Raw genomic sequence first — 13,173 nt, forward strand, 5'->3', positions numbered from 1 at the left:
TTATCAAGCTTACTATTGAGCAGCCTATTCACAAGTTTTGAAAAATTCTCAAAATGTTGTACTAATTCAGTGATTACTTTTTTATTATTGTCATCGGTACCGAAATACAGTAAGAAATGGTCCTTTGTGCGCCATGCAGGCAAATCATATATAAATGAGTTCATCAGGTAATGCAAAGAAGAAAATAAAAAGAGTGCAGAACATAATGTTACAGCTATAAGTAAATTGCAGATTTTAAAAAGTGCAAGGGCCGCAACAGGGTCGAGTGGAAGATTTGGAATGGACTGTCCTGGTTTCTGCAGTCACCATCCTAATTTTTTTTTAATGTATGATTTTCCCTCCCTTCCAATTTTCTCTGGAAGTTTCAATCTTGCTGTGGGTGGCCAAAAGCTTTCTGTGAATCCTCCATATGAGTCTGGAATCTGAATCTTGACAAATTGTTCTGCTCTCACTCATGTTCTAACAGTGAGCAAAGAAAAAAACACGTGCCCACCCCTATCATTAGTTAGCTAACAACACAATCCTACGATCAAAGTAGAGTCATTCTGTAAGACCACCCAAGCCATTGAGTGAGAATACTCATGTTTATAATTATTCAGACTTTAAAACAAAACTTGCCTTTGTAGAAGAAAACTTGGAAATGGTCTTTTTTTAAGCCATCCATCATTGAGACATTTCATTAACTGATTCGACACATGCTCTCCTTACTTGTTCTAGAAAATAATTAAACAAAATTGTAGTGTAACAAAAATAATAAAGTTCAAGATCATAAGAGTTTGCCAAGCATTTCAGTTCCCCATCATAACCAATTGATTTCAAGGCAGAATATAAAAACAAAAGACAAAATTATGGTGACCTTCTTGTGCACCTACTGGAGCTGGTTATGAAGATATACTGACGGTTGCCTATCCATCCTGCAGCTATTTATAAAGATGCTTCGATTTGAATTTATGCACTGCATGAGGGAGCAAAATAGGTCGAATTTTGAACAGGTTCTGTTTTTAATCTCTTCATAATTTGTTAAGAGCAGCTTCAGTACTCCTGAATGTGATGTATTACCAAGGAGCTACTTTTCCATTGAAGACAGCATCCAGCATTTTCAGAGAAGATGCAAGGAACTGCATATGCTGGAGTTCTCAGCAAAACGTTGAGGGACTCAATGGGTCAGGCAGCATCTGCGGAAAGAATGGACACATGATGTTTCGGGTGGGGACCCTTCTTCATCTGAAATGTCATCTGTCTATTTCCACCACAGATGACAACCAAATTTGTGTTTTGTTCAAGTGTCTGTTTGTTTTGGAACAAAATAGCAAAGACCAGAGGTTGGTTAGTATGAAAATGGAAAACTTCACTAGAAATAACTGACAATTACATTTTTTAAATTAATGGGTGGAGAAGCAGCAACTTTAATTCAGGTTTTGAGTTGAGATAACTGAATGCTATCCCTAAATACCAAAAGTACATCTCTTTTTTTTTAGATTTAGAGATACAGCGCGGAAACAGGCCCTTCGGCCCACCGAGTCCGCGCCGCCCAGCGATCCCCGCACATTAACATTATCCTACACACACTAGGGACAATTTTTACATTTACCCAGTCAATTAACCTACATACCTGTACGTCTTTGGAGTGTGGGAGGAAACCGAAGATCTCGGAGAAAACCCACGCAGGTCACGGGGAGAACGTACAAACTCCGTACAGACGGCGCCCGTAGTCAGGATCGAACCTGAGTCTCCGGCGCTGCATTCGCTGTAAGGCAGCAACTCTACCGCTGCGCCACCGTGCCGCCCTCTCAACATGATACAGAAGAGATTTTAGTTACATTTTACATATATCCAAAAATCATATTGATCAATAAACTTTATTTTACTTTAAAATTGTGAATGTCATTGATAATTCATGTGGATTGTCAAATAATGGTTATGTTTGTTTACCATAGCATGAGGAAGTTACCGACTGAAAGGCCTGCCCCGGAAGAACTCATGGTAAGTCACACTTACGTCATATAATTTGATGTACAAGTAAGATTGTCACATTTCATTGACCTAAGAGAAGCTTAGATTAATAGTAGCTTACTATCAAATCCTCTCAGGATTCAAAATTTTATTTGATAACTCATGAAATAATCTGACTCCATATATTCATACTTTACATATATTTTCCTACCTGAAACATGATGCAAAATGTAAGACAAATGTCCTCTTTGAGTACATTTTCACTGATTTGAAGCAGTATATGTCACATCAGAGCTGGGCTACCACTTTACTATGGTACATGGAAGGAGTATTTTCAACTGCAGCAGTAAGCATGACAATAATTCCACAGCAAAAAGTTCTGCATCTAGGCAATTGCTGCCCCAAGATTTATGAAGCTAATTCTTTTGGACACTACTGTGGCTGTCTCTGTAACAATAGTTGGAAGGTGCTGGCATAGTCTAGTCTGGTGTACCTGATACATTTCTGAGCTTTTGTCCATTACTCATTCTGTTCATTCAGAAATGTGTCTGGCCATTTTTCAACCTAGAATATATTGCACAGCACATCTTGAAAAGTTTGTTGCCATTATGCCTTTGCATGTTGTGCCTGTGCCCTTTTGTGCTTTTAAATTATTTTTTGTTTTCTTCATTTTTTGTTTACCTGTTCTCTGTCCATGATCCATAATCTTTGTTAATAGTAAAATGTTAGTGAGAGCAAGAGTAATGTTTTATTTTTTGAACTCCAATCAAAATATTCAGCTGCATGCAAACTTGTTCTGCCTCAAGTCAAAAACAAATCAAAGCATTTATAATCATAAATTCTATCGAGTACATTCAGCTGTTTAAAAATATATAGCAATCTTCACTGAAATGCTTGAAAATAATTTCTATAAACTTCAAAAAATAAAAAGCACAGAACGTTGCCTTCAAAATAACATTAACAGCATTTTCAGTGCCTTTTCTACAATTAAGTTGATTCTAAAGGTTATATATTACACAGGCAACCAAAGTTGCATTCTGCAGCGATACTGTTCATTGGTGTGGCAAGAATATGAAATGCTCCCTGTGACAAATGGGGAAAGGAGCTGCATTCAGCACACCAGGAGTGCAGGTTGGCAAAGGTGACACTTCCTTGGAAATTGGCCATTCATCCTAGTTTTTTGAGTTTACTCATTGGTAGGTCATGATTTTTGATTAAACTACAGGGTCGCAGATTTACACTCATTATCAAATACCACCAAATGCATAGTCATTCAAATACAATAACTCTGCCCACAAATAACCAGAATGCTGTCCATCATTCTCTCAGGAATTTGAACACAAAATCCACAAATGTGTGAATGAACACAATATTTTTTAAAGTGTTTTGAGGATTTTGTGTCATCTGCTTGTGAAATCTATTAAAAAAAAACAAGCTTTTCGTAGAGCCTTTTAATAAATACAACATAATGAGTGCACTTTTTCCATGTGTATTAGAGAGATGCAGTATGGAAGCAGACTCATTCCACTGAGTCCATGCTGACATTGGTCACTATTCCTATATTAATCAATTTTTTTATTCTCCTTATGATCTTATCAACACCCTAAGACAATTTACAGTCACCAATCAACCTCAATTCATACATTTTTGGGATGTAGACGGAAACTAGAGCACCCAGACAAAACCCACACATTTACAGGGAGACCATGCAAACTCCACACCAACAACAGGATTGAACCTGATTTTCTGGCACTGTGAGCCAGTAGCTGTGCCTTGGTGCTGTCTTCTAACACCATGTAAAATCTAAATATTACACAGGATTTGATAAAGCACAGCATCTTTCTTTTAGGATCCAGTGAGATTTCTAAATCGAAAAGAATATTTTACAAAGCAAAGAACACGTTTTTATAAGCTGTTCATTTTGAAGATAGATTCAAGAGTAGCTGGTAAAGAATTGGAGTCTGGAGGGCTTTCAGGGAGCTGCTGTCAGCTTTGAAACAGCGTTCACTGATTGTAAATGACATCTAGCAAGGGGGAGGAAAGCAGCCAGAGAATAATTCCCAATAGGTCATTTATTCAGCACTGTTTGTTGATTTGACAATGAACAAGCTGTTAAGAATATCTGTGGCATCCAACAGAACTAGTAAATAATAATTATACTGTGCCTCTCCTCACTTTATCTCCTGTTGTTATTTTGTTAGACTCATTTATACTGTTTCTTCACTGGGGCAGCTGAAGCTGCTATTGTATTAAGCACTTTTGTTTTAAAGTCATTCTTTGTAATCAAGCGGCAGGCAGCCATTATAATTCAAATACAACTAGTTCTGACCATCTTAAGTGGCAACATTCTGTGAGTTTGTTAATTACATTTCTGCAGTAAAGCCCCCTTTTTCAGCATAGACGCAGTCTTTACAACGGGAGATGAAGCATAAATATAAATCAGACCTCATAAGTGCTCAGCAATTTTGTTCATTTGGTGAAATGAAACTTGGAAGCATTTTTGCACCTCTGAAATAGAATAAATCAATCCCCAAAAAAACACTATTGTCATACAATTCAAGTACGTTTGTTCTTCAGTGGGAATTGTTAATTAATCTGAATTTGGATCTTTGCCTTCAGGGGAGAATGTTATCATTGGAGTTTGAAATTTTGGAAGCGGCATAGGCTTAAATAGGCTATCAAAGACACCATTTTAAACAGAGAATGAAAGCCGCATTGTGGTGGTGAACTTTAAAACCGATTTTTATGGGTGCAGTTTACAGGTAGTTTCTGATTTTGTTGAGGCCTGATCTGAGCCAATAACTTCAATTTATAAGCTTAGTATTTTTTGGGGGGATGTGGACAAATTTTGCCTTATTGCAGAAAAGTGATGGGTTATCATCAATTGTGTGAACTTTTGAGGATTTGATAGACCTCTTTGAGTATTGAGAATTAGTTCCATCGAGAAACCAGCATCGCATCTGGAATAGATTAGCCAGCATGATGGGTTTCTTCCCGAGGTATTAGTGAATCAGTTGGGTTTTGAGACACATCATTTTTTTTGTTTGAACAAATTTACTGAATTCAGTTCATAACTCCCCCGGAAAGGATGCAAACATTTTAGTTTGTTAGTTTAGCGCCATGACTACTCACTAAAACATTTCAGGAAAGCATTTGCTGAAGATTAAAAGTGTTATTATTAGAATCATGAGATTTTGAAGTTTACCATTCTTCATATAGTTTTGAATGAAGATGTGGACTGGATACAAATAATGCAAACCGCCTCTCCCAAAGGTTCAGTAATAAGTTCACTGACCCAAACAGACCAGGAGGTTTCAAATGGCTTGCTTTGAATTACCCTGCTGTCAGCTTGGCTGGTTGTAAGAATACTAGGTTTGGCCTCTGCGCCCTTCAATATGTAGGGGCAGTGAAAAGGATTCTCACTCCTAATTGCAGCCGAGTCATCTCTGCTAGTTAATACATCTGTGTTCACTTCAGATGTGATGCTCTCTGCAGTTAAATATCCACGCCACACTTGTTATTTGGGCTCTAATATGGTCACTCAGTAAAGGACATGGAAGGCTTCTTGAACCCAAGGATCTATAACCTGCAAAAGTCAACATTCTCGAGGTACAGATATACATATTTTTCACTTCATGTAAATATGGCTTCCACAGGCTGGAAGTGTACACGTAATTTTGCAGCATTTTAATTGTTGCCGTTCTTCACACACTGCGGAAAATCATGGTAAGATATACAAGCAAAATACAATGTGCAGAGGAAACTCAGCGGGTCAGACAGCATCTGTGGAGGAAATGGACAGATGGTGTTTCAGGCCACATCCGAATAAGGGTCTGACCTGAAATGTTGCCTGTTCATTCCTTCCACAAAAGCTGCCAGACCCACTGACTTCCTCCAGCACTTTTGTGTTTTGCTCGTGATTCCAGCATCTGCAGTTCCTTGTGTCTCCCTAAGATATGCCTTTGACTGTCCACTCGCCTTTAATATCTTTTTTCAATTGGCACCATCTCCACGTACCATCCTGTCTTGAATTTCACCAAATCGCAGATCTTCATCAGCTAAACTATCGTGTACTTGGTGACTTGCACATAAATATTCATTCTGAACTCAATGTATCAGACACTCAGGTATTTTTATTGTATTTTCTAAAAGCTCTCAGAAACTGACTGCTATTTAATGAATCTGTGCACAAAACAGAATTAGGTCACAGGGAAAGCCTACATCTTATGTTTGGATCAATGTGCCGGCTAATACTTTATCACAGACATTTGATTATCTCACGCTGATTCAATTCCTATTCTGCTGGGTGCAGTTGTGCTGCAACAGAATACTCACTGCATTCATATTAAAAACATAGACCAGTCTATCTGTATGTAAATGTAAGAAACCACAGCTGGATGAGGTTGGTTTGTGGATTGTGGGTTGGTTTACTATTAATATATTAATTAGTTTATCCTAAATAATGGCCCAAAAGTAAACTATGCTCCTTAAAAAACATGTGAATATGTTTTATTAGAATTGGCACATTTAATGCATCATCCGAACTATTTCGATCATTATTGGCTGAAGAATTAGTATGAATTACATGCATTTGATGAAACTATCTTTTCCCCGATAGATGTGCAAAATGAAACATGATGCCAAATTAAACTAATTCCTCCACATGATCCATATCCCTCCATTCTCTACACGTCCACATGCTTATTTAAAAGCCTCTCAAAAGCCACTATTGTACCTGCTTCCATAAACAGTTTTCTAAGCACCTACCACCTTCTGTATTAAAAAAAACCCTCCATACATCTTAAAATGTAGCCCTCTCACCTTAAAGCTATGTTGTCCATTTGACGTTTCCATGATTTGTAAAAGGATTCTGACTCTCTGCCATATCTGTCTCTCATAATTTTATTCTCCCCTCAGCCTCCAGAGAAAACTACCCAAGTTTGTCCAACCTCTCCTTGTAGCTAATGTCCTCTAATCCAGGTAGCAGCTTGGTAAATCTCTTCTGCACCCTCTCCAAATCTTCCGCATCCTTCCTATAATGGAGCAACAAGAACTACATATTGTGCTCCAAATGCAGCCTAACCAAAGTTTTAGAAGCTGACACAAGACTTCCTGATTGTTAAACTCAATGCCCCGAGCAATGAATGCAAACATACATTTCTTTACTATTCAACGTGTATTGGTATTGGTTTATTATTGTCATGCGAAATAGAGAAAATCCTTTATTTTTGTGAGCTCAGGCAAATCTACCATACACACGAGTACAACAGGTAATGCAAAAGCGAAGTGCAGAATACAGTGTTACTGCTCCAGAGAAAGTGCAGATTAAAAAAGTACACAGTCCGCAACAAGGTAGATTAGAAGGTCGGGAATGTATTCCTAGCATATGAGAGGCTCAATCAAGAGTCTGATAATAGCAGAGAAACTTTCAAACGTTTATATCTTCTGCCCAACGGGAGTGGAGAGCTGAGAGAATTGCCGGGTGTGAGTGGTCCTTGATTATGTTGGCTGTTTCCCCAAGGCATCGTGAAGTAGAGATGGAGTTAATGGGTGGAGAATGCTGGTTTTGTTTGATGGACTGGGCTGCGTTCACAACACTGCAATTTCTTGTGGTCTTGGGCAGAGCTGCTGCCATCCGAAGCTATGATGCATCAGAATAGGATGCTTTCTATGGTGAATGTATACAAATTGGCAAGACTTATGACAGACGTGCTGAATTTCCCATGTTGCTACTCAGGGAGCTTATGACCTGGATGCCGACCCCTCTGTACATTAACCTGATCTCTCCGTTGCTAAACACTTTAATTCTCCTTCTCATTCCCACACAGACCTTTCTATCGTAGGTCTCCTCCATTGTCAGAGTGAGTCTAAATGCAAATTGGAGGAACAGCATCTTATATTTTGCTTGGGCAGCTTACAGCCCAGTGGTATGAAGATTGATTTCTCTAACTTCAGGTAGCCCCGGCATTCCCTCTCTCTCTCTATCCCTCCACCACCCAAGTCGTACTAGCTTCTCGTTTTCACCCAACAAACAGCTAATGATGGTCAGTTTCCTTTATCGTTGTTACTTTTTTGCATATCTTTCAAGCATTGTTCTTTATCTCTCTACATCATCGTCTATATCTCTCGTTTCCCTTATCCCTAACCAGTCTGAAGAAGGGTCTCGACCCAAAATGGCACCCATTCCTTCTCTCCAGAGATGCTGTCTGTCCCGCTGAGTTACTCCAACCTTTTGTGTCTTCTCCGGTTTAAACCAGTATATGCAGTTCCTTCTTACACGTGAATAAATCCTATCTCTAAGAATCCTCTCCAATAGCTTCACTGCCACTGATGTGATGCTCACCAGCCTATAATTTCCTGCATTATCCCTGTTTCCCTTCTTAACCGAAGGATCGACATTAGCTGCTCTCCAGACCTCCAGGACCTTTACTGTGACTGGAGGGAATGCAAAGGTCTTTGTCAGTGCTTCAGAAATTTCCTTTCTTGCCCCTCTCAATAACCTGGCCTAGATCCTTCAGGCCTTTGAGACTTAGTCACCTTATGTCCTTTAAGAGATCCAACACCACTACCTTCTTGGTCTCAAAATGTCCAAGCCTACCCCATACTGATCTCATTATCCTTTATGAGCTTCTCCTTGGTGAATATCGATGCACAACACTTGTTAGTACCTTATACTAACTTGTAATTGAAACTTTAATTTAGGATCTTCAATAAAATTTGTCACACTTTATGTGTAAGATGGTTATATTGAGGAATGGTTCACATCCAACCACTGACCACCTATAACAAAACAATAATGTAAAGCATGCTCCGCCATTACAATGGCATGAGTAATAAAATATTTCTATGGATTTCTCTAAAATCTGGATCACTCATTAAAGAATAAAGTGGGCATTTGATGTTTTGCCAAGTTTTTATAGAATAAGTTATGAACCATTTTTCAGTGAGAATATGTTGACATCTTAGGGAAACAGATTTAAGGTGTTAGGCACTGATATGACACAAAAAAACATTTATTATTGTTGTGACCCAGAGTCCACTTCCTGAATGGATGGTGAGAGAAGTATTAAGTAGCACATTAAAAAGGAATCAATTACAGTGCTATGGGAACCAGGGAAAATGGATGAATGGAAAAGCTGTTTCCAAGAATATCACAGCTATGATAGGATGAATGCATGACGTGGTCTATGTTGGTATGAGACCTGCTCCAACGTGTTTCAGCCTCAGTCTCGGAAGAGCATTCTGAGTATTGGTCTTTTCCTTTTCTGACAAGCTCTGGCTTGATACGAGTAAGTTTACCAGTTTATCTCTAGGAGCTTGATTGAATCTACCCAAAACAGAAAATGCAAAGATTATATAGCATCATTCAACATCTTTTAAAGATAAAAGATTTGATATTTCAATTCAGTTTGCTTTATGATTCACGTGCAAAAATGGGTTTATCACTGAACAGTGTTGAGGGCAGGAGAACTGTCGAGAAGTGTCCTGTGGTAAAATTTGTTCAAATGTATTTGTAAGTTCAAACAGAGTTTCCGATCTGTGTAACAACAGTATTGAAACTAGGCACCAGAATTGAAATGACTGCATCTAATTATATTTACCACCAGAATATGCTGGTAAAGACTTTAATTGAAAACTCTCAGGGTTAATACTGTTGATGGCAAAACTGAGAATTAGCAATTTTCAGGTAATTGATTTCAGTTTGGGGGGAAAAAAAGGAAATCTTTGTCACTACATATCTCCCTTTGGTCACGTTTAAATATTCCACTCTGCTATCGATTTATGATCTTAGACAATAGGTGCAGGAGTAGGCCATTCGGCCCTTCGAGCCAGCACCACCATTTGTGATCATGGCTGATCATTCTCAATCAGTACCCTGTTCCCGCCTTCTCCCCATACCCCCTGACTCCGCTATCCTTAAGAGCTCTATCTAGCTCTCTCTTAAATGCATTCAGAGAATTGGCCTCCACTGCCTTCTGAGGCAGAGAATTCCACAGATTTACAACTCTGACTGAAAAAGTTTTTCCTCATCTCCGTTCTAAATGGCCTAACCCTCATTCTTAAACTGTGGCCCCCTGGTTCTGTTCTCCCCCAACATTGGGAACATGTTTCCTGCCTCTAACGTGTCCAACCCCTTAATAATCTTATATGGTTCGATAAGATCCCCTCTCATCCTTCTAAATTCCAGGTATTTATTCACAAAATGCTGGAGTAACTCAGCAGGTCGGGCAGTATCTCGGGAGAGAAGGAATGGGTGACGTTTCGGGTCGAGACCCTTCTTCCGTCACCCGTTCCTTCTCTCCCGAGATGCTGCCTGACCTGCTGAGTTACTCCAGCATTTTGTGAATAAATACCTTCGATTTGTATCAGCATCTGCAGTTATTTTCTTATACTTCTAAATTCCAGTGTATACAAGCCTAGTCGCTCCAGTCTTTCAACATATGACAGTCCCGCCATTCCAGGAATTAACCTAGTAAACCTACGCTGCACGCCCTCAATAGTAAGAATATCCTTCCTCAAATTTGGAGACCAAAACTGCATACAGTACTCCAGGTGCGGTCTCACTAGGGCCCTGTACAACTGCAGAAGGACCTCTTTGCTCCTATACTCAACTCCTCTTGTTATGAAGGCCAACATTCCATTGGCTTTCTTCACTGCCTGCTGTACCTGCATGCTTCCTTTCAGTGACTGATGCACTAGGACACCCAGATCTCGTTGTACGTCCCCTTTTCCTAACTTGACACCATTCAGATAATAATCTGCCTTCCTATTCTTACCACCAAAGTGGATAACCTCACACTTATCCACATTAAACTGCATCTGCCATACATCCACCCACTCACACAACCTGTCCAAGTCACCCTGCAACCTCATAGCATCTTCCTCACAGTTCACACTGCCACCCAGCTTTGTATCATCTGCAAATTTGCTAATGGTACTTTTAATCCCTTCATCCAAGTCATTAATGTATATTGCAAATAACTGCGGTCCCAGCACCGAGCCTTGCGGTACCCCACTAGTCACTGCCTGCCATTCTGAAAGGGACCCATTTAACCCCACTCTTTGCTTTCTGTCTGGCAACCAATTTTCTATCCATGTCAGTACCCTACCTCCAATACCATGTGCTCTAATTTTGCCCACTAATCTCCTATGTGGGACCTTGTCGAAGGCTTTCTGAAAGTCAAGGTACACTACATCCACCGGCTCTCCTCTGTCAATTTTCCTAGTTACATCCTCAAAAAATTCCAGAAGATTAGTCAAGCATGATTTCCCCTTCGTAAATCCATGCTGACTCGGAACGATCCTATTACTGCTATCCAAATGCTCCGCAATTTCGTCTTTTATAATTGACTCCAGCATCTTCCCCACCACTGATGTCAGACTAACTGGTCTATAATTTCCAGTCTTCTCTCTCCCTCCTTTCTTAAAAAGTGGGATAACATTAGCTACCCTCCAATCCACAGGAACTGATCCTGAATCTATAGAACATTGGAAAATGATCACCAATGCGTCCATGATTTCTAGAGCCACCTCCTTAAGTACCCTGGGATGCAGTCCATCAGGCTCTGGGGATTTATCAGCCTTCAGTCCCATCAGTCTACCCAACACCATTTCCTGCCTAATGTGAATTTCCTTCAGTTCCTCCGTCACCCTAAGATCTCTGGCCACTAGAACATCTGGGAGATTGTTTGTATCTTCCTTAGTGAAGACAGATCCAAAGTACCGCGGTGTTCAACTCGTCTGCCATTTCCTTGTTCCCCATAATAAATTCCCCTGCTTCTGTCTTCAAGGGACCCACATTTGCCTTGACTATTTTTTTCCTCTTCACATACCTAAAAAAGCTTTTACTATCCTCCTTTATATTATTGGCTAGCTTACCCTCGTACCTCATCTTTTCTCCCCGTATTGCCTTTTTAGTTATCTTCTGTTGCGCTTTAAGAGTCCCAATCCTCTGGCTTCCCACTCTTCTTTGCTATGTTGTACTTCTTCTCTTTTATTTTTATGCTGTCCTTGACTTCCCTTGTCAGCCACGGGTGCCTCTTACTCCCCTTAGAATCTTTCCTCCTCTTTGGGATAAATTGATCCTGCAGCTTCTGCATTATTCCCAGGAATATCTGCCATTGCTGTTCCACCGTCTTCCTTGCTAGGGCCTCCTTCCTGTCAAATCTAGCCAGCTCATGCCTCATGCCTCTGTAATCCCCTTTGCTATACTGTAATACTGACACTTCCGATTTTCCCTTCTCCCTCTCAATTTGTACAGTAAAACTTATCATATTGTGATCACTGCCTCCTAATGGCTCTTTTACCTTGAGTTCCCTTATTAGATCAGGTTGATTACACAACACTAAATCCAAAATTGCCTTCTCCCTGGTAGGCTCCAGTACAAGCTGTTCTGAGAATCCATCTCGAGGCACTCCACAAACTCCCTTTCCTGGGGTCCAGTACCAACCCTGATTTTCCCAGTCTACCTGCATGTTGAAATCTCTCATAACCACCGTAGCATTACATTTGCAACATGCTAATTTTAGCTCTTGATTCAACTTGCACCCTATGTCGAGGCTACTGTTTGGGGGCCTGTAGATAACTCCCATTAGGGTCTTTTTACCCTTACAATTCCTCATTTCTATCCATACTGATTCTAATCTCCTAATTCTATGTCACCCCTTGCAAGGGAGTGAATATCATTCCTCACCAGCAGAGCGACCCACCTGTCTGTCTTTTCTATACGTTGTGTATCCCTGAATATTCAGTTCCCAGCCCTGGTCCTCTTGTAGCCATGTCTCTGTAATTCCCACAACATCATACTTGCCAATGTCTAACTGAGCCTCAAGCTCATCCACTTTAATTTTTATACTTTGCGCATTTAAATACAACACTTTAACTTCGGTATTCACCTCCCCTCTCACACCAGTCACCATTGGCCCTGATCTTACTCTCTTATCCCATCTAGAACTTTCCTTCCCATTTATTCAAGAGTCCTTTGCAATTTCTCCTGTATTCGCTTCCCCTTTAACTCCATCTTCATATTCCCAATTTGTCAACCCCTCCCCCCCACTACTTAGTTTAAACCCACACGTGTAGCACTAGCAAACCTGCCTGCCAGAATGTTGGTCCCCCTGCTGTTAAGGTGTAACCTGTCCCTTTTGTACAGGTCACCACTACCCCAAAAGAGATCCCAGTGGTCTAGAAATCTAAATCCCTGCTCCCTGCACCAGCCCC

General features: G+C 40.2%; 1 protein-coding gene across 3 annotated transcripts in view; it reads left to right on the plus strand.

Moving 5' to 3' along the window:
- map2k5 (mitogen-activated protein kinase kinase 5) overlaps positions 1-13,173 on the plus strand; it is a 239,605-nt gene that overhangs the window by 201,362 nt on the left and 25,070 nt on the right. For all 3 annotated transcript variants that reach the window (XM_078427570.1, XM_078427571.1, XM_078427572.1), the window contains one exon: positions 1,938-1,983. In XM_078427570.1, coding sequence (XP_078283696.1) covers positions 1,938-1,983 — 46 coding nt within the window. The remainder of the gene's footprint in view (positions 1-1,937; positions 1,984-13,173) is intronic.

This window comes from Rhinoraja longicauda, chromosome 33 (assembly GCF_053455715.1).
Source record: "Rhinoraja longicauda isolate Sanriku21f chromosome 33, sRhiLon1.1, whole genome shotgun sequence".
NCBI lineage: Eukaryota > Metazoa > Chordata > Chondrichthyes > Rajiformes > Arhynchobatidae > Rhinoraja > Rhinoraja longicauda.